Source organism: Anabrus simplex, chromosome 1 (assembly GCF_040414725.1).
Source record: "Anabrus simplex isolate iqAnaSimp1 chromosome 1, ASM4041472v1, whole genome shotgun sequence".
Classification (NCBI taxonomy): domain Eukaryota; kingdom Metazoa; phylum Arthropoda; class Insecta; order Orthoptera; family Tettigoniidae; genus Anabrus; species Anabrus simplex.
In genome coordinates this window covers 642,108,845-642,136,146 of record NC_090265.1, presented here as the reverse complement: position 1 = coordinate 642,136,146, position 27,302 = coordinate 642,108,845, and the positions used below count along the sequence as shown (strand labels likewise).

The following is a 27,302-nucleotide window of genomic DNA, read 5'->3' as shown; positions in this document are numbered from 1 at the left end:
GCTAGAGAGTTGCTGTAGGAAAGCAAACCCCCTAAGTTTGATTCGAAGCCGACAGCGTTTGTTGGTCCGTTACGAAGCATTAGTACAGCGAACGACTGAAAATGGTTGATTTTAACATGTTTTCGAATACATGTTAGGTTTATTAAACTAAAGCATTAGAAGAAAAGACAACAAATGAAGTGCAAAATTACTGGGAGTTGTGCAACCCTGCAACAATACCACGCACCACCCCTGGTTATTTCTACAGACTTTGTTTTACTTATCTCAAATTTATTGAACATACTTATCTCAAATTTATTGAACATATTGTTCCACTCAGTCAGTTTTTTCTGTACTCATCTTCTGTTTCTCCCAATAACAGCACATCATCAGCAAATACCAGGGCATTTGGTCTGCTCTCCATTATTATTCTGAACAAGAGTGGTGATAGGGCACTTCCTTGCTGGACACCTCTCTTTGTCTCAAACCATTTTGATCATCCATTGCCTATCTGAACACAGCTGTAGCAATACTGGTATAGCATCTTTACTTTGTCAGTCATCTACTTTTAAGAACTTTCAAATAAAGACCCTGTAATAATTGCATTATGTGATTGTCCACCACTGATTGAGGAATGGGAGAAGGAACCAACAAAGGCTATAAATCATTGTGTTTATGTGGTAAATGTCTTTGTATACTTTTGTCAAACTAAGTCCGTAGAAGCTGTGAACTTCATACTTTCACTGGTACTTGGGACTGAAAACATGTAGTAGTTTCATACATGAAATAAGCTTACTTTTTCATGTTTGGATTGGGTGTGTGCATGTGTATGCAATATATGGCAATGTGGCAAGGTACTATTAATTGTATGGAGATATTCAGACAAACACTCACTTTCTTTTTTTTTAAAGAAAAGGGCTCTTACCTTCTCTCTCCCTATTTGTGTAAAAATTTTCACTCACTGTAATGATTGTCTTGTGTGGACAATGATATTGTTTAAAAACCAAGTTATTTTTAAAATTTACTCAATATTGAGTTGAAAGAACTGCATTATTTTCTATATGAGTCACTAACGTAGTAATAATAATATACACAGACTTCGCTCTAATTGAATAGAGCCGTGTGGCCCATTGGATGGTTTTCTGTACTTTCACGACAAAATATTAATCAAACTTACATCATTTAATTAATCCATTCCTGGTTATTTTCTACTTGTCTCTCAGCTTTCATTTATATTCATATTTGAATTGGCTTTTCTTTACAGGTGTCTGCTCCAGAGCAGCCAGCGATTAGTCCTGTAGCATTGGAAGATTCCCTTCCATTGTCAGACATGTCGCAGTATATGTCTGGGTCAGAAGAACAGAACCATAGCCCTCAGCCTGGTCCCAACGCTCATTATGTGAATGTAGTCTTATATTCACATCCCTCTGTACATGGGCAGCCTAACAGAGTTGAACCACCTAAAGTTCAATTGTCACCCCTATCTCCAACATGCACTGCAACAAGGCTTCCAGTTGTCACCTCAACTTCAAGCATTGTGTCTTCCACAACAGAAGTACGGCCTGTGGAAAGACCAACAGTACTAAGAGAAAGCGTAATAACGGAACGTGTGTCGGCAATGCCTGTGCCAACCATACGGTCAACAATGTTGGAGCGCAGCGAGCCAAATAACCGATTGGAAGTTGAAGATGTTTCATCATTTCGAGACAGTGAACCTAGGTGGTGTAAGGAAACAACAGTGTTGAAACGAACAATAAGTGCAGATTTAGAAAGTGCAGGCACTTCCAAGAGACTCCATACAGCTTCAAAAATTAATAGACTTCGGCGAAGGGATTCGCACACTTCGCCTGTGGAGGCTTTGAGGGTAGAAGTACCACCCACTATGTCTCCTGATGAGCAGCATCGTGCAATTCTCATGAGAGGTGGAGGTCCATCTAGTAGCCCCTTGTATAGTGGTAGCAACAGAAGCCAGACATCTCCCCTACAGACTCATTATGGCCTCCTTCCAGGCAATGGAAGTATTAGCAGAAATATTATAATGCATAGTCCTAATTCCCCTCCCCAGTCTATAGCATTTTTTTCTAGTAAAGTAATTACTAGAAGCCCAAGTCCACAATCACCTTCCATAAACACAGTGCATTTCTCCTCAACACATATTTCGGAGTATGCAAATCAGTCTAGCCCCCATTCTCCTGCACATAGTGCACTCAACTTTCCACATTTTAACAGAGAGCAAGGAACATCTGTACTGAGCCCAGCCAGTGCCTTTATAAACTGTCAGAATACCATCATGAGTCCAGAACATGTTGACAGCGACACCTTCTCGTCACTGGGGCTCCCTGAACCTGACAACAATCCAGACATTCATGAACTGCTCAACTTGCCTTTGGACACCTCTGTGGATGGCTTGAAACCTGAATTCATATCACTAGATACCTTGCCAGGTAAGATTTTATTTGTAATGGCTTGATCTAGGAATTTAAGGCAATCTTCCATTTTATTGCTGTTATTGTTGATTCATTTTGGAAACTAGGGACATAGCCTCTCATTAGCACTATGTGCCGGTGTTTAGACCTATGTTGGGTGTCTTTTAATTGTGTACTGTCTGTGATATTTGGTCCTAGAATTTGTTCACAGTCTGAAAGGGGGGTCCTGTCTAAGCAGTTTTAATGATAAGGCTTATCTTGCTATGTTAAACTTAGTTTACTATGTTTCTTTAGAGGCTACTTTTACTATTAAGATCAATGACATCTTTTATTGTTAACAGTATGCACCTTATGGTAGTAATATTACAACCATACTTTGCATGCCTGAGTGTCACTGTTAATACTACTACCACGAATGTTCAAATTCAGCTGCACAAAAGCTAGCCATGTTATCGATTTGGTTGTTACCGTAATATGTTGTCAATTTCTTTTTCTGCCAGTAGATATTATTATCTTTCATTGGTAATTGGTGGTGCATCGTTGGGACATTGGTTTGTAAACATGTGCTCTCAGATAGCTGTTGATGTATTTCATGTGATAGACTGGTTGTTGTAGAATATGTGTATAAAATTGTATAATTGTATAGGGAAAGCTGATGATGATGCTTGTTGTTTAAAGGGGCCTAACATCTAAGGTCATCGGCAGCTATAGGGAAAGCTGACAGAACTGTTGTTATGTTCCAGAGTCTAAATCATGCTAGCACAGGGAAGTGATGCTATTTTAAGTAGCCTGGGCATGTTGTGTTAAGAATAAAGTCTATTTTTTTAACAATATGTAGCAGTTATACTGCAGATTAACAATTTGTAGACCATCATTTACCAATCAATTCATATTAATTGAATATTGGAGTAATTTCAAGGTAACAATGCCAATGACTTTCTTCTGACATCAGTTTCTTTAGGAATAGAAATCATATGAATTTCCTTAAGTTTTTAATGGTATGTGGCCTCTCAGCTAGAATTAACAGCATATGTTAATACTACACTTCTATTACAGATCTAAAGGAAAAAATGGTTTAAAATGTTGATTGTATAGCACTGGCAAGTCCCTTAGAGGGCTGCCCATACATATTAGCTGCTGTGGTACTATTTGCATTACTTGTATAACAATTTATTTCAAAGTTGTTACTTAGTTCTTACTTAGTTTTGCACTAGTCCGTGCTAAGGAGCACACCATTCGACTGGGCAACAGGAAACATTTCTAACTCTGAGTACTTATTGCCGATCAATACAATATTGGCAGCTAACCACATCTCTACAAAATTGCACAACCAAAATTGTTTTCCCGCTAGCTGATAATAATTTCTTGATAGCTTCAGAAACTTGTTAACATTGCTCAAGACAAGTAGACTTGTCACCCTAGTGAAAAAATGAACTTCAGAAATTGAAACTTTTTTTCTTATTATCATCTAGTTGGACCATAGAGTCTGTGTTCAAGATAAAAATAATGTATTATATGCCGGTCACACATATCATCCATCAACATAATTTTAACACATTGGAGACGTCCATATTTGAATGTGCTACCCTCCAGAAATCGCAGGATTTTAATGGTTTTTGAAAATTTTTCAATGCTAGGGTAAGCCATGATTATAACAACTTTTGGAATGCATAGAAAGATCACATTTTCCTCTACACAAAAATGAGTTTTAATTATCATAATAGTGCAGCAATTTTTAAATATAAATTTATGAATATAATATGTTTTACAAACGAAAAAAAATCTGACGCAGCTATGGATGCCAGTTCGGTTAATATTTCGAAATTTGACTTTGTGGGCACATCTGCTGAAACACACTAATACAGATTCTAACCTAATTGGTCAATTGGCAACGGTATCCTTGTTTACAACCAGGAATTTGCATTCCCACTGTTCTTTGTTTGACGACGGGGTTGCATCGAGTTGCTGCAGGTACACGGGAAACACCCACATTTTTAGGAAGCGGTATAAAACAGTATTACGGAACCCACTTCACGGAATCGATATAAAACTACGTTACACTTCACACCAATTTGAAATTAGCTCATTTTCTGCATTTACTAGCCTGAAGCGCCAGAATCATCATGTTTACTTAGTGTGTAATTGTTATCCTCATCCTCATTTTCAAAAGTCGTGTCTTCCATAAGAACATCCATTATGGATTCGTTGTCGAAATTTCGTACATTTGAATTAGACATGCTAAATATTCACAAGAATTACACAAACAAGCCTGCCTCACGGCTGAGAGTCAACGATGATGCAGCCTTAGGTTATGTGGGAACGTGGCTGTGTTATCAATGCCTTGAAAGTAGAGCTCGCGACTTATGCTCATAACTAGTACATTTTATGCTTATGGAAGCATTCAACAGTATCCTAGTGAAGTCACAGCTCGCTGAAACGGCAGCTACGATTTTTTAGCTACACTGAAATCGTGCCCGTAGATTCTCCGAGCTCCGTCAGCAGCAGTGAATTAGCGCGCCTGTAGTTTCTACGAGCGGCGTCTCCAATGTGTTAATTGATTTTAACTATTGCCATGTTCTACTGAAGATGGCCCAAATTAGGGCTAAAACATGTATAGATTTTAAATCTTAAATGTCAAAGACACTTTTACTGTATTGAATAGGAGGAAAACTTTGTAATTAATTGTTATACAACTAAGCATAGCTGTCGGTACAGAAACCATGAAATGTATATCTTGTGGTATCATGCATTGTTTTGACACATTCTTAACCCTGTTTGGGCAAGCATTTTTTATGGCACCGTTTGGGCAAGCAGGGTCTGATGGCCCTTGTACGGCTTTCAGCGCTTCTGTCTGAAACAGAGTTTAAAATGTTGGTTGCGACTAAATGCAGCACCTATGTAACTACAATATAACAAAGTTTCTGTACGCATATTTTATTATATCGTGCCACAACATGAATAATAATACCAGAAATGGAAAATTGTTTCATAAATGTTAAATCACGCATAATCTTAACACAATATCTGCATATTCACTAGATTTTGCTCACAGGTGCCACATTTTCCTGAAAATCAGCAATTTAACAAACATTTCTTTATAAACGGCACATTTAAAGTTTTTATGAAAATTCTATTTGTATGTGCAGTTTTTAGTAATAATGTTATATGCTTTATGTCCCACTAAATTGCACTTGCAATTTTTGCATACATGACTCATTTCACTGTGTTCTTTACAGACTACTTGACCTCATCTTTCACATAACTGTTTGATCTTGTGACCTCTTGTCCAAGAACACAAATGGAACCACCTTTTCTCGTTCTCTTGTTGAATCAGCCGCATATCTGCCAGTAAATTGTTCTGTTGCCCGCTTAACCCGGGAAGGATGGATATTTTCATTTTATATTTCAAACATAGTAGAGCCTCTGTGACAGGTGGCAGTGCGCCAGCCTCTCACCGTTGGGTTCCGTGGTTCAAATCCCGGTCACTCCATGTGAGATTTGTGCTGGACAAAGTGGAGGCGGGACAGGTTTTTCTCCAGGTACTCCAGTTTTCCCTGTCATATTTCAATACAGCAACACACTCCAATATCATTTCATCCGTCATTCATTAATCATTGCCGCAGAGGAGTGCGACAGACTTCGGCAGCTGGCCCAATTCCTATCCTCGCCACTACATGGGGGCTTCATTCATTCCATTCTTGACCCAGTTGAATGATTGGAAACAGAATGTGGATTTTCATTTCAAACATTATTGATATCTGATGTCTTAAGTTGAAGGAAATCGAAGAAAAGAATTTTCCTCAAAATCAGTCTTATAGGTTGCCCAGAACAGCCTGGTATCATACAGTACAATACTGCATTTTATTCCTTTTGGGTGACATAAGCATACCTGCCAACTTTCCTGATTTAGGTGGGAGATTCCCGATTTTCGACAGTTTTTCCCGCCTCCCGATTATTCTATTATTTCTCCCGATTTTAGCTTATTTTTTGGCTAACTTCAAGCATTCATTTTCAGATCCCGCCATTTTAGGTTTGTACGCCAGTGGCTGGAAGTCCTTCACTCATTGGCCACTTTCAAATGAAATATCAACATTATTAATACTAGAAATGCGCACGAATGTGCGATGTTTATTGAAACCTGTATATTGCAACGCGTATATCGATTGTCAATGTCTCGTTCTCGCATGTCATGTCCATGTTCATTCACATCAGTCTAGTCAATTCTAGAGACTAGTCGCTAGATTTGGAGTGTCTTTTAGTAATTTAGTGATAGAATTTCAAAGATAGCGACTAGTGACTTTTCTAGTGATTTTAGGAGCCATTTAGAGGCAATTCTGGCAAATTTTAATTTATTACTTGATAAAAATAGCATTGCGCTTAGCATAATTGCATGGGCACATGATGCAATGTATTAATCTATGCATTTGCTAAGTGATGGCATCTAAGTACATGTCTGATTCACACATGTGGAGCATGAGTTCATACTATATTTGCCCTTCCTATCTGACAGTGAGATTGCTGCCCCGGTCTAGAAAGCCAAGAATAACGGCCGAGAGGATTCGTCATGCTGACCATACGTCACCTCGTAAGCTGCAAGCCTTCGGGCTGAGCAGCAGTCATTTGGTAGGCCAAGGCCCTTCAAGGGCTGTAGTGCCTTGGGGTTCGGTTTGGTGTTTAGTCACTAACCTGCATATCTCGTTGAGGGCTACATCCAGCTGTCTGGCAAGGGATGATGAATGCCAAACTAGACATGCATACTCTCCGACAGTGTTGCCAACTTATATTTTCAAGATCCGCTAAATGCTACTAAAAATCCGCTAAAATTCCGCCAAGAAATCCGATCTCAAATAATGGACAATAATAATAATAATAATAATAATAATAATAATAATATAATAATAATAATAATAATAATAATAATAATAATAATAATAATAATAATAATAATAATAATCTGAGGAAAATTCTCGGTCCCCGAAAAACAGAAGATGGATACAGACTGAGGTCACGCAAAGTGACAGAAGAGCTGTCCAACATTGCAGCAGACATCCGCAAAAGAGGTCTGAAATTTTATGGGCACGTCGGCAGACTGCCGGCAAGTAGACTGACACACAACATTCTCACCTACATAGAACATCTAAATAATATTCTGTGGGTACTGGAAGTGAAGAAGGATGTGGAAAAAGCCCAGATGAACTCAAATGACACTGCGGACAGAAACCTCTATAGGAAAAAAAATAATGGATGGAAAGTGCAACCAGAGAACGAAGTGAAATAGAAGACTGGAGCAAAGTGGACAGAAGAACGAAAAGGATCCACAGAGAAAGGATGAGAGCTGTTTGGCAACTCAGAAAACAGAATCGTTAGAGCTTTGCTTGATCCACTGGGTCCATACGCACATAATAATAATAATAATAATAATAATAATAATAATAATAATAATAATAATAATATTAATAATAATAATAATGATAATCATAAATGTCTGTACTCACCTGATCTGTGAATTCCACTGGGATTAACCCCCTGCCTGCGAGCCGACGAGCTAAAACTTGTAGGCGTTTTACTGCCGGGTGCAAACTAGGTGAATTCCCTACCTCGAGGGCCACACACAGAACAGGCCAGTTCATTAAACGGTCTTCCTTCATGGCATAAATATAAATGCGTCACTCCCACAGGTTCATTATCTGTCGTCATTCGCCAACTAAGAGATAAGTACCCATTTCCCACGCATTACAAATTTATGATACCACGATCTCATAACAACAAATCCAAATAACATGTTTTCCTCATGTGACTGCTAGCTCTTGACAAGAAATACGGAATAGCTCAGAGACAGACTGGAGTACAATTTTTTTTAAAAAAGTAAAATGGATAAAACGCTAAATTCCGCTATAATAAATCTAGAATTCCGCCAAAAAATCCGCTGTCCGCTAAATGGTATATTTCTCCGCCAACAGTCTTCTAATTCCGCCAAATTTAGCGGAAAATCCGCTAAGTTGGCAACATTGCTCTCCGACGGAATAACAAAGTGCCGTTGCAGATGTACAGAGGGTTTGCGGCTGACTCCCCCACTGTGAACCAGCCAATTTACGAAGTAGGTTATTCCTCGCCGACACTTGCAGTGCTTCTTGAATGTAAGAGCCTCCCCATAGGTTGTATTTACACTGTAAATTAAAGAGAATGGTACCCGATCGGGTGTATCCTGGGCAACGTCAGTCAACTAATGAAACACTGACGGCTGATCCTTTTTCGCACCAGAAATATCAACAGTGGAGCCCTTTTTCAGGGGCCACAGTTGACAATCATCTCTTTTAAAATAGAAATGCTTGGTGGTTTACACAGCATTTTCTTCCAGTAAGGTAATAAGCTCAGCCAAAGAGGAGCTGCTATAAGATCCATGTAGCCAACACAAATGTCATATCCTGTGCACACAGGAAACACACTGAAGCATAGATATGCACCAACCAAAGGCTACATATTATTGAGTAGACCCCATATTATGTACGGAAGTGCTATCTTTGTCCGGCCAGATGTCCAGATACTCTCCACTGCTTTTAAAGGCGAAAATAATATTGTTATTTTGGTTAAAATGTAGGGGAAGATTGGTTTCTCTGTCACCTTCTGAGACGGCCTCCAACAATGGTGGTTATAAGAACTAAATTGACATAAACATAAGCTACTGAGTCATAAAAATGTTTAGTTAACTTTAAGCCTTTAGGTTGATACACCCGTTAGGGCGAGTACAACAGGGAAGAGAGTAGAGCTGAGAGAGTTTAGCAGAGTTAGCTTTAATTTTAATGTTATAATTATTCCTGCAAAATTGTCTTTGTCTTGTATACATATGTTTTAGTTATCACATAATCTGTTTAATTTTATTTTGGAGGAAGATGGCCGCTAAGTGGCTGAAACAAGTCCCAAGACTGATTTAATATTATTTACCCGATATATTGTATTGAAATTTATTTCTTATAATTGCACTTCAATATGGAAAAAAAAAAATGAAATTTATAAGTTATAAAAATGCTTGGTGGTTTACACAGCATTTTCTTCCAGTAAGGTAATAAGCTCAGGCTGCAACTTTAGAGTATCCTGGAGCTCATCTCATCTGCTTACTAGGTCATCAACTTAAAAAACAATTTCTGCTGCTGTTGGAAATCTTTATTGTTTTTCTTCTGCAAGTTGTTGCAGACATCTTGTAGCTGAATACAGGCAGCTGCTGTACCATTTACAGCTGTAAGCTCCCTTGGGGAATTCTGAATTCCTCCAGGTAGTCCGTTATAATTTCCTATTCTCAATACGCACTTCAGTTTGCTGATATGTTGTTTATGATTTTTTAAAGTCGCACCCATACAGATAAGTCTTATGGTGATGATGGGATAGGAAAGGGCTAGAAGTGGGAAGGAAGCGATCATGACCTTAATTAAAGTACAGCCCCAGCATTTGCCTGGTGTGAAAATGGGGACTACCAAGCAAGTTGGCCTTGCAGTTAAGGGCACTCAGCTGTGAGTTTGTATTCGGGAGATAGTGGGTTCGAACCCCTCTGTCAGCAGCCCTGAAGATGGTTTTCCTTGGTTTTCCATTTTCACACTAGAAAAGTGATGGGCCACATCTGCTTGCTAACTGTGAAAGGTCTCTGTTTTATGCTGTAAACAGAAAAGTATTCCTAAAAATGAGGAATTATTTCTTAGGATGTCTAGTAGGAGAGTAATTCATTTTATTGTATGCTTCATGTACTCGTAGATACATTCGTGGAGGTTACTGGAAGTCCTGATGTTGCATACCATGGATTAAATGTGACTGCAGAGGTAGCCCCAGTACTTCAAGACCAAGTGTACAGTACTATGAACAGGGAGTTGAGGAGGCATCATCTACAGTTGGAGTCTCGTATGCAGCTGCAGGAGACGCAGATTATTTCCATAGAGCAAGACTTAGATCAGGTGCCTCAAGCTGACCAATTTCGCACCAACCTAACCCAGCTTCAGGTAATTATTTTCATAATATTTAAGTCTTGACTGAGCACCAAATGAAAGACTCCCCTTCCCCTATAGTTAATGGTATATGGTGATGTTTACTTCTTTACCTGTTCTTTATCTACTGTATCTGTATTTGCATGAGCTTGACTCCTCCCTACTCAATTTAATTATTAAGTTTGTGATAGAAGTGTGTTGGTTATGTTCTGGTACTTACTTTAGAGTGTCTTCTTAAAATAATAGAATCTCACTCTCTTCCTTCTTCTCAAAGAAGATATATGTATGTCTTTAGATCTCTGTGCGGTTATCTTCAGATTTCATTTTTTAGTATACTACTTAGTTTTACCCCAAGTTTTCTAAACAGTTACAAACGTTGCTTTTCCTATCTTTCCTCCACAATTACAAGATTAACAAATTAAGAATTTATCCTCTTCATTGAAGGGAATTTTAAAAAAATATTGGTGAATTTAACACTAACTGGTAATTCCGTTTCTTCTCTCTTTTTAAAATACAATTTTTGTTTTTTTCCCCATCATCTTTCTGATGGTTTCTCAAAGAGAGGAAGGGTAAATAATACAGCTTCAGAAGTTATTATGCATACGAATTGACATATGATATAGGAGAGGGACTATGCGTGGAATGGTAGGAAAGGAATTTCAGCAGCCAGGCTGAGAATTGAACCCTGGACCTTCCGGTCTCCGGCCCAATGCTCTAGCCCTGAGCTACATAGGAGAGTTACATGCCCATTTGTCATTCTTTGTTCGTGTGCTAAATGTCCTTCTGACAAAAATTCTCCTCGTTTGCAGGATTGTACACGTTCAGAGTGAGGTAATGTATATCCTCAGGTGGAAGAATGTGGTTTGCTGGGTAGCTCAAGAGCACTGGGCTGGAATTCAATTTTTTTTCTCTGCTATCCTCTTCCTCCTGTCATTCCATAAATGAATCAATCTATTTGGGGTAAGTTGGTAAATGTTGTTATGTTATGTTATGAATGTGCTCTGATGGATGAAATAGCATACACCTGAAAATGTAAATGTTGATACTATGAAGCATTTCATTTTTCGTCCTTTCTGGCTCTTGTGTGTAAAGAAAGGGAAGCATATGGAAAGCAATTTATACACTATTCAAAACTTGTACATCTATATATATAAAAGTGGATGTTGGTATATTTGAGATTAGTAGACTCAAAAACTACCGGACCGATTTTGATGAAAATGTCACAATTTGTTCTTATTACTTCTGAGAGTGTTAAGAAAGTGTTTTGAATGAAATCAGATAGGTAGGATTATGATGAGTAATTTTATGTAAATAATTTAATTCCAAAGCCGCACCAAGATTGGATCGAACTTGATGGACAGATTGTCGCTAGGTGACGACTTACAGTAAGAAGTGCTGTATACAGGAGGATGGGAAGATGCCCCCACGTTTTATGAGTCAAACTTGGTACAAATATGACTTGTTACTTGGAATGAATAGTGTGGGGGCAAGACACCCCTACCACCCGTAGGGGAGAAGGTGAAGTCTTAAACTAAGCAAAAACTACAAATATTAGTGTCGTATCTATAGGTTTTAGGGTCACTGAGATGAACTATGACACTCAAGATGCCGTTTAAGTCAAAGTTCATCCCAAATAGCACTCCTAGGGGCAGGGATTCAAAGGGAGTGAAATTTTAAATAATGTATAAAATGACCAATATTAATGTAGAATCCATAGTTTTTGGGGTCACTGAGATTAATAAGTGCATTCCACTTGTCGTTTTAAGTCCAAGTTCAGCCCCATTGGCATGGGGGTGAGAGGTGGTGGTGGTGGTGGTGGTGGTGGTGGTGGTGGTGGTGGTGGTGGTGGTGGTGGTGGTGATCATTGTAAATGTATATAGTTTATCATAAATTTCTATCGAAAACAATAATGGTATCTCATCAGTATGAGCTATCTTTCATTTTTCCACATTTTTCTTCAATGAATTCTAGATCATCCATTTTTATATATGCAGAGGTTTATATATATATATACAGGAAGGAAAACGTCTGCCGGTTTTGCTAGTTTCATATACAATTTGAATGCACATTTTGATAATGCTTGAAGTTACTATTGTATTTCTCGTAACTGTATTTGCAATTTAGGTTAACATGAACATCATTGTACAATATGTAAAAATCAGTCATCTCATTATTTATTAAATTTTCTTTACAATTCTTTCATGAAAGTGTAAATTATACCATAGAATTTGAGTGACTTTGGCATCAGTAAGACTACCTCTTTTTGGCAGGAATATTGTCCAGCTTTACATTTTGCAAATTTTGTATGAAGCAATTAATAATTGAAATTTACAGGTAAGGCCATTAAAATCAGATTTAGAAATTTAATTATAAAGGAAATGATGAATAATACAGGTGACCTACATATGAATATGGGAGGCAGACTACAGTAAATGGAGGTTGCCATCGAAAAAAGGTTGTAGAAGTGGAAGAAGTTACATTGACAGATCTTCAGATTCATTATGGATTTGCACAGTGATCTCTTGTAGATTCTTTTCTATTTCTTGTACATGTCGATGACTTGTGTGGAAACATAGGGCCTAATGCCTTTTCAGCTGCATTGATTACATTTGAGGCAGACTGTTAAGAGTAGTGTATCTGCTGTTATTCTTCAATATGGAGTTCTGCTCTGGAAAAACTATACGTAGATTTTTGAAGATATGTTTCTCCAGAACAAAAGTATTACTTATAACAAAATCCCTTATGGCTGCTGTCTGCCGGGCTCTTTTTTTGTTGAGCTATCTGTTGTGACTGTTGTGAAGATACATATTGTGAACCTGGTAAAATCATAACTGCTACTAAACTTGTCATTTTCAATTTTGTAACGATGATGGCAAGCAAGGCATTATTTTTGAGACTGAGTGTACTCGGCCTTCTAGGAATCATTAACCCCATCCACGATGCCTTTTAGAGAATGCAGAGAGACCAATGAATTCAAAAACAGGAGTGATGTTTGCAAATATAATACCACATCACTTAACCAGGTTGGTTCATGTTATTCTAAGTTACTGAAGATAGTCAAGCCATTTCATTGTCCACTTAAAAATATTTTGTAAATTACTCTCAGGTCTAAAAGGTTACTGTTCAGTCTATTCAGGTGTAAGCTTAAATAGTGTTTATCATGCAACCTGACTCATTTCACTAATTCTTCCAAATTGATTTTATTATATTTTTAAATTACATTTTATTCTGAGTGTGTATGTACGTTTATAGTTTTATTTTCCTTGACATTGTCTGTTGAATGTAGCGTGCTTAATGACTGAAGACATTCTGTTCTGAAAACATACCAGGTACATAGTAGTGATGGGATATTCAATTAATTTTACTGAATCGATTCATTTTCACATTACTGAATCGATACAGTGATCCGATTCATGGCACATTAGAGTCACCGTTCCTATTAAATCTGTGTAGTGTCTACTGATAAGACAGCAGCAACAACATTCAAAGCTTGCTCCTGCCACCTGGTCTTCATCCTATGAACTGCTTTCCTACGTGTCATCCAGCTTTCAGATTCAGGTTTCTCCTTGCTGCCACCTCTTCGTATCAAATTTTGATGTTACAAAGCCTTTTCCCCACAGTGACAACTCCATTAAATAAGTATATAGAATTAGATGAAAAAATATATGTACGCACAGTCATCATTGATCTACGTTTAGAGCTGTCACCTAAGTAGGAGATTCTCTATCAATTGTTTGTATAGTCTTTTCTTTCAACTCCTAGGCATTTCCTATCCCATCTTCGCTGTAAGACCTATCTGTGTCGGTGCGACATAACGCAACTAGCAAAAACAAAAAAAAGAGGAGGACAGTGAATTCATCATCAGCATCATTGTACAGTTCCAATTTCCCGGGTACTGTTAACCCCTTGAAGGTCACGGCGCAATATATTGCATGTAGCGGTAAGTGCCGCAGTGGTTACGGTGCAATATATTGCGTATCGGAATTTGGAGTGATATATCTTCGTAACTGTATGTCTTTGGACAATGATTGAAAAAGTATAGCTCCCGGCATCTGTTGGCTATTTTCTAAAGTCGTTAGGTTATTTTTATCACCGTGGGGAGCGCTGGAAATGAAATGTATTTAAGCAGATGTCTTCAGCTTTAGCGAGTCAATTGCAAACAGTTGAAAATGGCTGCGCCAAGTCGAGCTGACTTGCTTACAAGCAACGATACAGTTCATGAAATTCTTATGAATGATGAAAGTGATTGTTCAGTATTTGAAGACAGTGATGAAGACGATGTAGGAGGTATATCTGGAAATAATTCTAGTGATGAAGACTTAAATGAAAGTGAGGATGAGGTCTTACAGCCGCCACGTCCGAAGCGAACGAAGGTAAATAAAGGTAAATAAAGCGCCTTATCCCCCCAAACGAACCAGAAAGAAGACCACTTTCAAGAGTGTGCCATGTGTGTGCTCACACGTAAAGAAGGGAGAAAAGAAACACAAGGACTATCTACCATTGTAAGGAGTGCAACAAAACTCTTTGCCCTTTACATTGTTTTGAGGATTATCATACCAAAAAATGTTACTAAAAATCATGTTTCACAATTTTTGTGCTTAAACTAGTTGTTTGATGTCTTGTTAACATACTGTGTTAAATTCATTCGTTTCATTAAAATATAATGCCTCTTGAGGGTTGTTTTACAAACATGTGCAAAAACCTAAATTTTAGGGTGTGCAGTGAGCTAAGAAACCTGACTCTCAAAGGGTTAATGAGCCTCTTCTTCTTCTTCCTGTCCATATATAACTTGTCATGGAGAACATCATCCAATGTCCATCCATTGGGTTTTAGGTCTTCCTGCAGGTCTTTTCCCCTCCACCTATCTTTCCAAACTTATTCTGGCTGTTCTTGTAGGCTCCATCCTCATCACATGCCCGTACCACCAAAGTCTGGATGTGCTGATTCTGTCTAAAAGGGATGTCTTTATTCTGGCTTCTTTCCTCACCTCCTTACTTCATAACTTCTCCATCTTGGTCTTCTGGATGGTGGATCTAAGAAATTTCATCTCTGATGCTTGCAGTCTTGATGAATCTCTTTTCGTGAGGGTGCACGCTTCAATACCATAGGTAAATATTGGTATGAAATAGCTGTTAAACATCATTAGTTGGGCCAGTTTTGGAATCATGTCATCCCATAAAAGTTTTCTTACTTGTTGGTAGAATTCTGATCCCTTTTGCACCCTGTTTGTAATTTCCTTTTTGACCAAATTATCACTGGAGATTACACTTCCAAGGTAAGGAAAACTATCCACACACTCTAGCTGGTGTTCTCCTAGTTTTACACTTGCTGGACGCCCATCTCTGTTGACTGCCATCACCACTGTTCTGGTCTCGCTGATGTTGAGGTCATATTCCTGGAACTGGGATTTCCATATGTTGAGTCTGGTCTGTACTTCCTCTTCTGTTTCACCCCAAATCATGATATCATCAGTAAAGGCCACTGCATTCAGTTCACCTTAGCTTTTCCTTGACATTCTTCATTATATTGTCCATAACAGTGGCGACAATGCACTTCCTTGCTGAGCTCCACTCTTGGTCTCTAACCATGATGATCGACCTTCCCCAATTTGTACACAGCTAGTACAGTCTTTGTACAACATCTGAATTTTCCTTGCCAGTCCTTCAAGCACATTTATTTTCCTCAGGCACTCCCAGATCTTATCTCTTATAACACTATCATAGGCCTTTTCTATATCCAGGAATACAATGACCAGGTTCTTGCCTTTCTCCCAAAACTTTTCCATCCGTATGCGGGTGCTAAAAATTAGATCCATTGTTGATCTGTTCCTTCTGAATCCATATTGCTCCTCCTCTAACTGTGGTTCAGTGGTGGTTCTCAATATCCTTTCTATGATCTTCTCTAGAATTTTCAGTCCACGAGACAGCAGGATTATTCCTGTATAGTTGATGGGTTTCCGTCTGCTGTCTTTCTTAAACAGGGGAATTATAACGCCCTTGCTCCAATCTGCTGGTATTTTGTTGTCTGTCCATACGGCATTTGGTACTCTGTGCAGCGATTGTATACCCTGGATGCCTGCTGCCTTTATCATGTCTGCATTCACTTCATCTGCACCTGAAGATTTTCCTTTAGACAGATTTTAAGGCTGTCTCGGTTTCTGTCTAGGTGATGGGAGGTTCCTCATTGTAGGCTTGGATACCTGTTATATGGGTAAAACTACAGTTATAGTTGGCCTGTAATATGTACTCGAAGTAACTTTCAGCTCAAAAAGTGAAATGGTAAATAAATTAATAAGATGGTTCATGGATATTTTTACTGGGCGATGTTTATTCGAGTAGTTCCGATTGTGATGGCGATAAACGGTATGAGGTTGGCAAATGTGCACCACAATGAGCTGGACACTGACATGAACTACAGCGTGTGCTTCGTCTTTCAGTTCGTAGTAACAGTGGTGTCCTAGAATCATTTATTTGGCATTAAACAACAGATGCAATAGCCGTTCTCATAATACATCAAAATATGCAGATACAGGTATACTCCATATAAAACCGAGCTCGATAGCTGCAGTCGGTTAAGTGCATCCAGTATTCAGGAGATAGTAGGTTCTAACCCCACTGTCGGCAGCCCTGAAAATGGTTTTCCGTGGTTTCCCATCTTCGCACCAGGCAAATACTGGGGCTGTACCTTAATTAAGGCCACAGCCGCTTCCTTCCCCACTTCTAGCCCTTTCATGTCCCATCGTCGCCATAAGACGTATCTGTGTCAGTGCGACGTACTCAGAAATAAACATTTTGGCATGGTGGAAGGAAATAAAAGGTTATGTTGTCTTGGCTCAGTACTGTATAGAAACCATAGATTAAGTGAATTGTGGTGATCTTATGTTTTGGGAAGGGGAGGGATTTAGGGTGATGTAGCAGAATTGAAAATTGAATTGAATAGTTTTTGAGCATTAAATATTTATGTGCTGCAGTTGATGGTGGAACAAGGCGAATCGACAGGATTGCCTACAAACCTGGAAGCAAAAACTGTTTCATTCTCGATCCGACAATCAGATTTGAATCACATCCACAACAGCCCGCTGAAATCGAGGGAGAACAAAGGAGGATATATTCACCAACCATTCTGTATTACCTCAGTAGTGTACAATCTTGAGGACATCGAGGTCATAGGACTCATGCTGGGTGCAAGGGGTACCATTTCTAAGCTACTGGCCACATACATACGACACCTTGGTGGGCCTAATGAGACCATTGTGAGCTGGAGCACACATACATTGAAAGCCTCGATATTGATCTTGTGGCATTACCTCTATGCTCCACCCACTGAATTAAATCAGATTGAGTATTTTATCTGCTTCCTCTTTTGTCACTAAGGATTTTTTTCTCTACATTATCATTGGAATTATTGTTTATCTTTTATTCTGTATTGTAATTAAATTAAAAATTTATATTGTGTGATATTTTTTGTCGGTTTGGCAACCTCAATCATTTGAGGAAGAATTTATTATATTCAATCTTATATCACTGCCATAAGCGATACATATAATCTACACCCACTGGCATCAAACATTAGGAACTTAATCTCAACTAGCAACTTGCATAGGTAAAAGGGTCATGCTGGAACTGTTGGAAATTAGGGTGGACATGTTAGCAAGATCAGAAAATAAATTTCAGATTCTCCACGTGTCCATATCTCATGTGAAGAAGATATTTAGAAATGAAATGGAAGAGGGCTGGAACTCTATATGGATAAATAGCATGAAGGGGCATGTCACCTGGGAGTTGTTCCTTCCAACCGTTCATTTACGATTAATCTCAAAATTCTTTGAACCCACTTTTATACATGCACAGTTTATGACTCGACATGGTAAATTTAGAAGTTATTTTCAATGGTTTAAAATACTAGAAGGATACCTTTGTAAATGCCAATGAGAACAAACAGTAGCTCATTTAATTTTCTATTGTCCACTACATGCCAGCAAAAGAAACAATTTGTTAGGACATCTCAGTTACAGTAATGTAAATTTATCCCTGCCAATTTCTGATATATTTGTGAAAAGATGTTTTACTTCAGCTTTTATCCAATTCTTAGACAATGTTTTTAATTCTTTGTAATATTCTTATGCAGTATTTTGTTCAACTAATGTATTAACAACCTTTAATATTGTCTTGTTATAAATGATAGCCCTAACATACTTTTAGGTAAAATAGGGCTATCTTCCTTGGAGAATGGAAAGAAAATCCACAGCTTGTTTCCCGTCATTCAACCGGGTCAGGAATGGAATTAATGAAGCCCCCATATACTGACGAGGATAGGAATTGTGCCGGCTGCCGAAGCCTGTCGCACACATGTGGGGCAACGATTATGATTGACAGATGAAATGAAATGATATTGGAGAGTGTTGCTGGAATGGAAGATGACAGGAAAAACTGGAGTACGGTACCCGGACAAAAACCTGTCCCGCCTCCACTTCGTCCAGCACAAATCTGACATGGAGTGACCGGGATTTAAACCACGGAAGCCAGTAGTGGGAGGTCGGCATGCTGCCGCCTGAGCCACAGAGGCTCTCCTTGGAGAATAATAATAATCATCAGATTTCTCTCTCCTTTAGAAATATTGTTCATTTTGTATTCTCTGATCTGTGTGCTTTTTATTTAAGTTGTAGCATGTAAATGTTTCACTGGCCCCGCGGTGTAGGGGTAGCGTGCCTGCCACTTACCCGAAGGTCCTGGGTTCGATTCCCGGCCAGGTCAGGGATTTTTACCTGCATCTGAGGGCTGGTTCAAGGTCCACTCAGCTGCGTGATTACAATTGAGGAGCTATCTGACGGTAAGATAGCGGCCCCGGTGTAGGAAGCCAAGAATAATAGCCGAGAGGATTTGTCGTGCTGACCACATGGCACCTCATAATCTGCAGGTCTTCGGGCTGAGCAGCTGTCGCTTGGTAGGCCTCGGCTCTTCAGGGCTGTTGCACCATGGGGTTTGGTTTTTATATAAATGTTTAATGCTGAAAAACTATTGGATTCAATTCTGCTACAGCATCACTCTGAATCCTTCCCCTTCCCAAAGCATATGTTCAGATCACCACATTTCACATAATCTACTATGGCTTCTACACAGAAATGCTTCTACAGTACAGCTGTTATGTAAACCTGCCTTTGATAACTGTAATTAATATGTGAAAAGTAAAGTACTTTGAAATATGAAATGACATGTTACGCCTAGTGTATCTTATGTATAAGACTTACACGGGGTCAACAGTCATAATTACTATGGTAAATGATGTTTATTTTGCTACGTGCACCAAAATGACAATTTCATCTCACTGAATGAGGGAAATTCTATTGAGAAGGAATTCCACCTTGCAGTACCATGGGAATACCTACAGGATCAAAATTTGTTAGATGTTACTTGCCAAACTCAGTTGTAAGAGTTCTCTCTCATGGTTATAGATGGAACTAATGTTGTTGCATTCACCAGAATGGTAAAAATAATTTGTGCACTTCACTGATAGTGAAGGTATTTTTCATTAAAAGTTCTGATGTGATGATTATGATTATATTGTTCTTATAATGTAATCTGGTGCCAGTTTTAGCTTTCTAAAGATTGTAATTTACTCAGTATCACTGTGGAAGGCATCAAGAGTTCAGAGGTTGATGTAGTTGTGCCGATAAATGGAGTTGTGCGCATCAACGTGGCAAAGATAATTCAACCACTTCACTGAAAGAAACTTTTTTTTTTTAAGTACAAAAATCATGGTTTTGAACAGTTAATCTTTTTTTCCCCCTTGTAAAGAGGATATGGCAACTTATATCTGGTGCCAATTTCAGGTGTTAAAACGTTCAATATCGCTGTGAAAGATGGACTTACATAGGGATTTTATATTACATATACATAGGTACTGTAGATTGATTTCTCTGACCATTTAGTGCTTCTTTCTAACAGGTGCACTTTTCATATACCCTTTCTTACTGTTTCTATACTAATGCTTGATAACAGAGTACAGGAGTAACCTAATTTTCAATACATTTCAAATTGCAGGACATTCACACACAGATTGGTACTGTTATATGTATGTGAAGTGGAGTTGTAGGCATACACTTATTATACTGTATATTAAATGAAATCTGGAATTTTAAGCATAGTGCTAGATTTAAATTGACTTAAAACAATGGCTCTGAGTATTTTTTCTGGGTCTTTTCCACTTCAACTCTTTAAAAATACTGGGATAAAATCATTTTTTACAACATGAGATACATTTTTCAGTTAGTCCCATGTTTAAAGAAGAAATCCAGCAAAATCACTGATAACCAAAACAAAGGTAGGGAAGGGGGTTTCAGATAATCAGAATTTTGGATAATAATTGAATGTCATTTTTAGATGTTAAGAATAGTTTTTTTTTGAAGGTTTAGTTGAAAGTAAATGAAGACAATAGGCTACATATGTAGTACATTGTTGACAAAGTATTTCAATGCTGGAAACCCAAATTGATCAACTGCACTGTATTTACAAAACAAAACAATGTTCGATGGTGCATGTACAGTAAATATACAGTAGCCCTACTATTTTTTCTGAAAAAGTTTTTTTTTTTTCCATCGTTTGCTAGCCACTATGTCATGCCACCGTTTTATTAGCAGAAGGTCAGAATAAGATAACAAATTATGTTTCTTTAAGTCATTTTTGTAATGTAACTAAAATGTTTTTCTGATCGTTTTGGTTAAACAATATTTCTGTTAAAAGTGTTTTGGATAATGGAGGTTCTACTTTACCTTAGTAATACAGAACATTTCATTAGATCTCACATATTATAAACACAATATTCAAAGCTGATGGCCTGTATGTTTTTTACTCTTAAATTTGATAGCAGTAAACAGTCCATCCTTCATTTTCAGTTTTATCTTATACTCTCAATAAAAACCTATTACTACTCTGGTGGTGCATATTCACATTGTCACAGGAGTGTGATAACCAAGTGGCGTAGTCGCAGACTTCTTGCCAAGGCACCATGGTTCAGAACGTGGCAAAGACAGTTACATTTTCTAAATGAAAAGTAGTATCACTGTGGGTCAAATTCCACATAAAACTGGAGGTCTATAATCATGATATTAATAGCCCCATGAAAGTACATACTTGTTTCCTTGCTTATTCACATTGTCAATAGTGATTGCCTCTTGTATAAGTTGTTTACGATTGCAACTGTTCTACTTCCTGCAGCCATTCAGCAGCTTCCTACTATATAAATGATTTCTTCATGCTGCCTTGTTCATCTACACTCGGACATTAAAAGAGTCAAGTATTAAAGATAGTGTCTTGATTTTTAATATTAAGAAGAGTACAGGAGTCCAATTACAACAGCCAGTAACTTGATAGGCTTGAGTTTGTCACAGTATTGGAGTAATCAAAAAAGTTGTGTACTCAAGAGTATTTCAGTTTTCCCCCTTCATAATGATTGAAAACATGTTTCTAAAATAAATAGACATACTTTAACAAAACTTAAGATTATTGGACTTCCTATAGACTTCTATTGGGTAAGTCAAGCATTGATAGCAATAACTGTCCTGTTGAAAATTACTTGGAAGCATTGAGATTGATTAAGTATTAAACAATTTGCATGCAATGACAACAATTCTATGCAGTTACTTCGATCAATAAGATTAAAATGCATAATACACAAGACTGAGAATATACATTTGCAGATAAATAATAATAATAATCATAATAATAATAATAATAATAATAATAAATAATGAACAAAAAATAATATTGACTTCAATAGAAGATAGTTTCAATGCAGATAATCTTATACAACTTAAAGTTAGCCCAGTCCACCTCTAATCACGAAAAAGCATACAGCAGTTAAGTTTGTTGGTACAGAGTCTTTATTTTATACTGTGCAGCAGTATCACACAGGTCACGGCAAATTGCGACATGATGCTCATTCGTTAGCCGGTGAAATGCACAGTCAAACACCTTTCATAGAATGCTGTTTCTGGTGAAACTAAGAGACCTAGCCTAAAAGGAGATGCTCAAAGTAACATCCCCCAGTTCTCAGGCCCTCCTAAACAGGTTTGCTGACACTTGACAATATCATCTTGTGAGATATTCGATATAAATTGCTAGATGTTCTCCTGTAGTTCTTCCCATGTAGGTTATTGGATACACTTTTCCTTTCAGCATCCCCCACTGGTAATAATTACAGGGATTTAGTAGGCCTATAATTGCATGATCCTTTAAAACATCCCTTTTATTACCATGGATTGATTAGCAATGTGTACCGTTTTTCTAATATAAATGTCATTTTTCTATTCAACACTGTACTAAGAACCATTCATTCAGAAACTACTCTGCCAAAATCAGTGTATTAACACTAGAGTGATGGCAGGTACTAAATTCTTGCAAAAGTCAATAAGGCGACCTCATTTATAAATTTCACGAATTAACATATCATGACTGCACTCAGCTGCTGGTCTGAGGCTGAAAATCACTGCGCTGCCATGGCTGCGTATGGTAAGGTCACCTTATGACAAGCATCATGCCTACCGTGTACAATTTTAAAATAAAGAACCTGTATTAGACATGCATAAAACTGTTAACGGTATTAAAATATGTTCTCTTAAATGAGGGCAGGTTATACTGAATTGTTAACTATACTTAATTGATTGTTCCAGGCACAGCACAAGAAGCAACAACAGTTACTGAATAACCTGAAACAAGACCACCACAAGATGCATTGTGCAGAGAAGTTGAATGTGTGCAATGTGAAGCAAGACGTGGGAGTGTAAGGCAGTGAACCTGTGTCCCTTATGGCAGCTCAGAAGAATGAACACTTCTCTGTCAATATTTCTGTGCGATTTTCTACTCACATACTGTAATTCATGTGACACAGAGATTTTAAGACTGGTACCTTGTATAATTTTTTTCTCTGTGACACTGAAGACTATTTCTAGCTCCTGCATTTTCCAGCACTTTGTGAAAAATCACACTCTCAGGGAAGTAGAGATGCCCTATGTATTGGTATCAGTTTAGGCTAGAATTTCTCCTACAATCATGTAAATAGTTAAGATTATTTGAACTCTTTTTGAAGTTCAAACATTTTATGTACATAATGTGTGAATGTTTGTGAGTGTACACATATTTAAATATGTAGAATTCTTATATATTTAAACGAGGAGGAATGCATATGTATTTTTAAAAATATCCATCGGTTTTACTCATATATATGGCATTGTTCTATGGGAACAGTCATGACTTATATATATATATGAGCATCAGCCCTCAAAATCTCATTTTCTTGGGTCCAAAGTGAGAAACTAAGCAGTTTCTTGCAATAGAAATATATTATATAATTATACTTTACATACAGAATGGGAGAAGACATGTCTTGGGAAAAACTAAACTTTTCTCTAAGAGTATACCAGTTTCGAGATCTGTTTACTGTCTGCTGTCTGTTTCGTTCAACTTACTAGTTACAGTTTCACAAATCACTTCCTCGCAAATTATGACTTACGTATGCATTGATTTCTGATCCACTGACATTTAATCTACACGTGTTACTTTGGACGAATGTTTTGTTTTTATAAGTATTTAGTGGAATTTTGTTTAATTTACTGACAAACGTGCAATTTTAAAACAGTTGGTCACTTCTGGAGGTAATACCATCTGGTGAACCTCGCCATGATAGAAGAAATATTAACTATATAATATCCATTGAAGTGATAACAATTGTATTTTATCACAAACACATGGACTCAAAAAATGGTAGACTTGTTTAGAACTTAATGCTGAATCCATCCAGTTGCCAGCATGCCAAATGCAAGGAATGCAGAGAAAGCTGGCTTTCAAATCATATTCAGCCAGCATACATTAGTTAAAAGTGCGTTACTTATAAAATGTTACCTATTATAAATATTATTGGCAGCATTTTAATAATACAAACATTCTATTATGGTGTACCTGTACTTTGATGCAGCTGAAATGTATAAGATAATTTGTTTTATGGCTACTTTTGCGGTGTATGGAGACTCATAGGTGCTGGAATTTGGTCCCACAGGAGTTCTTTTACATGCTGGTAAATGTGCCGACATAAGGCTGGCGTTTTTGAAATACTTTCTGGCTCTGGCGTTACAGTATTAGAATCGTGTGTGCCAACTCGTGGGCTCAGAAGGTTGCCGCTCTACCGTCTGAGCCACTCAGCCTCGCAACTGAAATTCCAATTGAATTTGAGTTATAGAGGCAACACCATGTTGGTTATCAGCCCTGAGAGAAGAAAACCAGAAGAAAAGGTTCTCAACTCTCAGAGAACAAGGATAATAACTGTATGATATTGAGCCATGATAGGGAAAAATTTGAAAATGACATACTAGCCCTACTGTTGATTATTGTTTAAATGGGTCTAACAAGATTATCAGCTATACTATTTAGCTTCTCTTTCTACCTAATAGCATTGAGAACAAGAGTGAATAGGAGTCATACAGGAAACAGGAGGGAGACACGTGGCATGAGTAAATAGGAGCAACTGCTAGATCTGGCTCAATGACCCTGTGGTTATCTTTTGTTGCCCACAAACTGTGAATCCTTGGGAGAATATTGCCTTCTTTTTTTGTGCTTTTCATGATTGTAAGAAATTTTACAAAGCCATACAATACCATAGTTAAAAAATCATATATTTTCACAATCACATGAGAACAGCTAACAATTCCATAAAATAGAATGGACAGCTAATTTTTGTCTGTATAATTCGTGAAAAGTCATGAAACCAACATCTTTTTTTAATGTTGTGAAACAATGAGCTTGTGAAATGGTAACTTGTGAGTCTGAAATAGACCCTTCTAATGGTTCAAAACTTCCTATAATTTATTGTCTGCATAATATCTCATATTTCACCATGAATGCCCAGTGTTTATGATACTGAAACTCTCAAAAAATAGTACCAGTAGTTGAACTGTACACATTGTGGAGCAATAGTTCTGTAAATATTTCTGGATAGGATTCTTACCTGAACATTTTTCTGATTCTTGCCTTGGCAGTTATTCTTGCTGTTTATAATATAAAATTGGCATGTTGTCTCCCATGTCTAAATCTAAACTACCCAATGAATACATTCCTTTGAAAGCATCCTCAGTTTACTGTATGTGCTTGATATATTTTGGCATGTTGTTATTGGATACCTCATTGACCATAATATTGTGTTCAAAATAAAATTTGTTAAATGATTTTAATTAATTATACTTTAATTAATTATCTGAGATTCATAAACAATTAGCACAAGGTAACAGCTAATAAGGACCAAACATAATAGGTAAAAGTTCTATATACAGTCTGGGGTCTGAAAGTAATTCTGGTGAAGAATACCTAAATATTTGAGAATCATACCCGAATAGAGTTATAATTAATAGAGGATATAAATCTTAAGAATGTTGGGGACCAAACTGCCCGAGCGCTGTACAATACATTCGTAAATACAAAATCGAGGATTTCATTTGATCATGCTTTATAAGGGGAAGATCATCGTTGCCATTGTAGGTATTTTGTAACTATGAATGATCCTTAAGTATGAGACTTGTTAAAAAAAATAACTGAACTCTGAAAATCTTAAGAGGTCTTGCCTGCAGCCTAGTTAGCTTTGTCCCCCCTTCTCCATTAATACAATGCTTCCAACACCATTTCTGCTCATTGAAGCAGTCCTGGTAGGCAGTTTGGTGGGTCATGCACAGTTCCGTCTGCAATTCCAGTTTGACCTCTCCGGGTGACTAAAATTGTCATATGTTCAGGGTGAATTTCAGTTTGAAAAATAAATAAAAATTCTGCCAGGGCTATGTTAGGCAAGTAGGGTGGATAGGGGATTACAGTTGTCTTCGTGTTTATCAAAAATTCTTGAATCAACAGTGATGTGTGAGCTGGCATGTTGTCATGATGGCGGCTCTGGATATTGTTTCTGGTCTTTTTCTCCTGACATTTTCTCTCAAACATCTCACAACTGATAGCATCAGTTCACTGTTTGACCATCAGGTTGGAATTCTAGGTGCACAACCTGTTGATAAGAAAAGAGAGTCTGAAATAGGCCTGCTGCACTTACTTTGGTCTCGAATTTTTTCCACACCACTGTGATGATTTTGGTACATCTCTGTAAACCTCTCTCCCAGTTTGATGCAGAAACAAATGTTGATATACTGCTCGTAATATTCATACATCTCACTTGCAACACATACTATACACATTTGCGAATTAACAGCTGCTGAGCAATAACTAATTGTTTCAAAAATATGCAGCAAATGGCTAGTTAATTAGGAAGGGTACCGCTACACAACAGCACTTACCAGAAATTGCTAAAACTTCACATTGTACAGTATTTTAAAAGTTCAGTTATATTTTGGATAGGCCTTGTATTTTGCATAGTGCCAGTGGGATATTTTTGTGTCAAGGTATTGACTTTGTTGGTGACAGGTCATGACATGTGTATACTTCATCGCATTAAAAATATGGCAGTTAATTTGTAAATTGATGAGTCACAGTTAAGTTCTGCAAAATAGCATATTATTGGTGTGGTTATGCCATATATGCGGCATCAAGCAAGGCTTAAAGAGGTTAAAATTCATGTAGGTGTGTGTATATTAATTTATCACCATTGATCTGTGGCAGGTTCTGGTTACTTTATCCTATTTAAGTTTGCTTACAGCATATATGCTGAGTGAATCAAAACATAAGGGGGTAAAGTTTTGTTTAATGGTGCATGTATTAATTAATTACTGTTAGTCTGTACCTAGAAAGTAAAATAACCAATGATGGAAGAAGCAAGCAGACCATAAAATGTTGGTGAGCATCAGCGAAGAAAGCCTTTGTGAAAAAGAAAAGGCTGCTCATCACGAACATAATATACATGTCAGGCTTCTGAAAGCATTCATATGGAACATGGCACTATATGGGAGTGA

The 27,302-nt window shown here is 37.6% G+C and overlaps 1 protein-coding gene across 1 annotated transcript in view; it reads left to right on the top strand.

Moving 5' to 3' along the window:
- The window catches only part of LOC136857251 (aryl hydrocarbon receptor nuclear translocator homolog), a 658,643-nt gene extending 633,056 nt beyond the window's left edge, over positions 1-25,587 (top strand). The window contains exons 12-14 of the mRNA XM_068225109.1: positions 1,244-2,423; positions 10,149-10,390; positions 23,043-25,587. Of these exons, the coding sequence (XP_068081210.1) occupies positions 1,244-2,423; positions 10,149-10,390; positions 23,043-23,156 (1,536 nt within the window). The 3' untranslated portion in view covers positions 23,157-25,587. The remainder of the gene's footprint in view (positions 1-1,243; positions 2,424-10,148; positions 10,391-23,042) is intronic.
- The last annotated feature ends 1,715 nt before the right edge of the window (positions 25,588-27,302 follow it).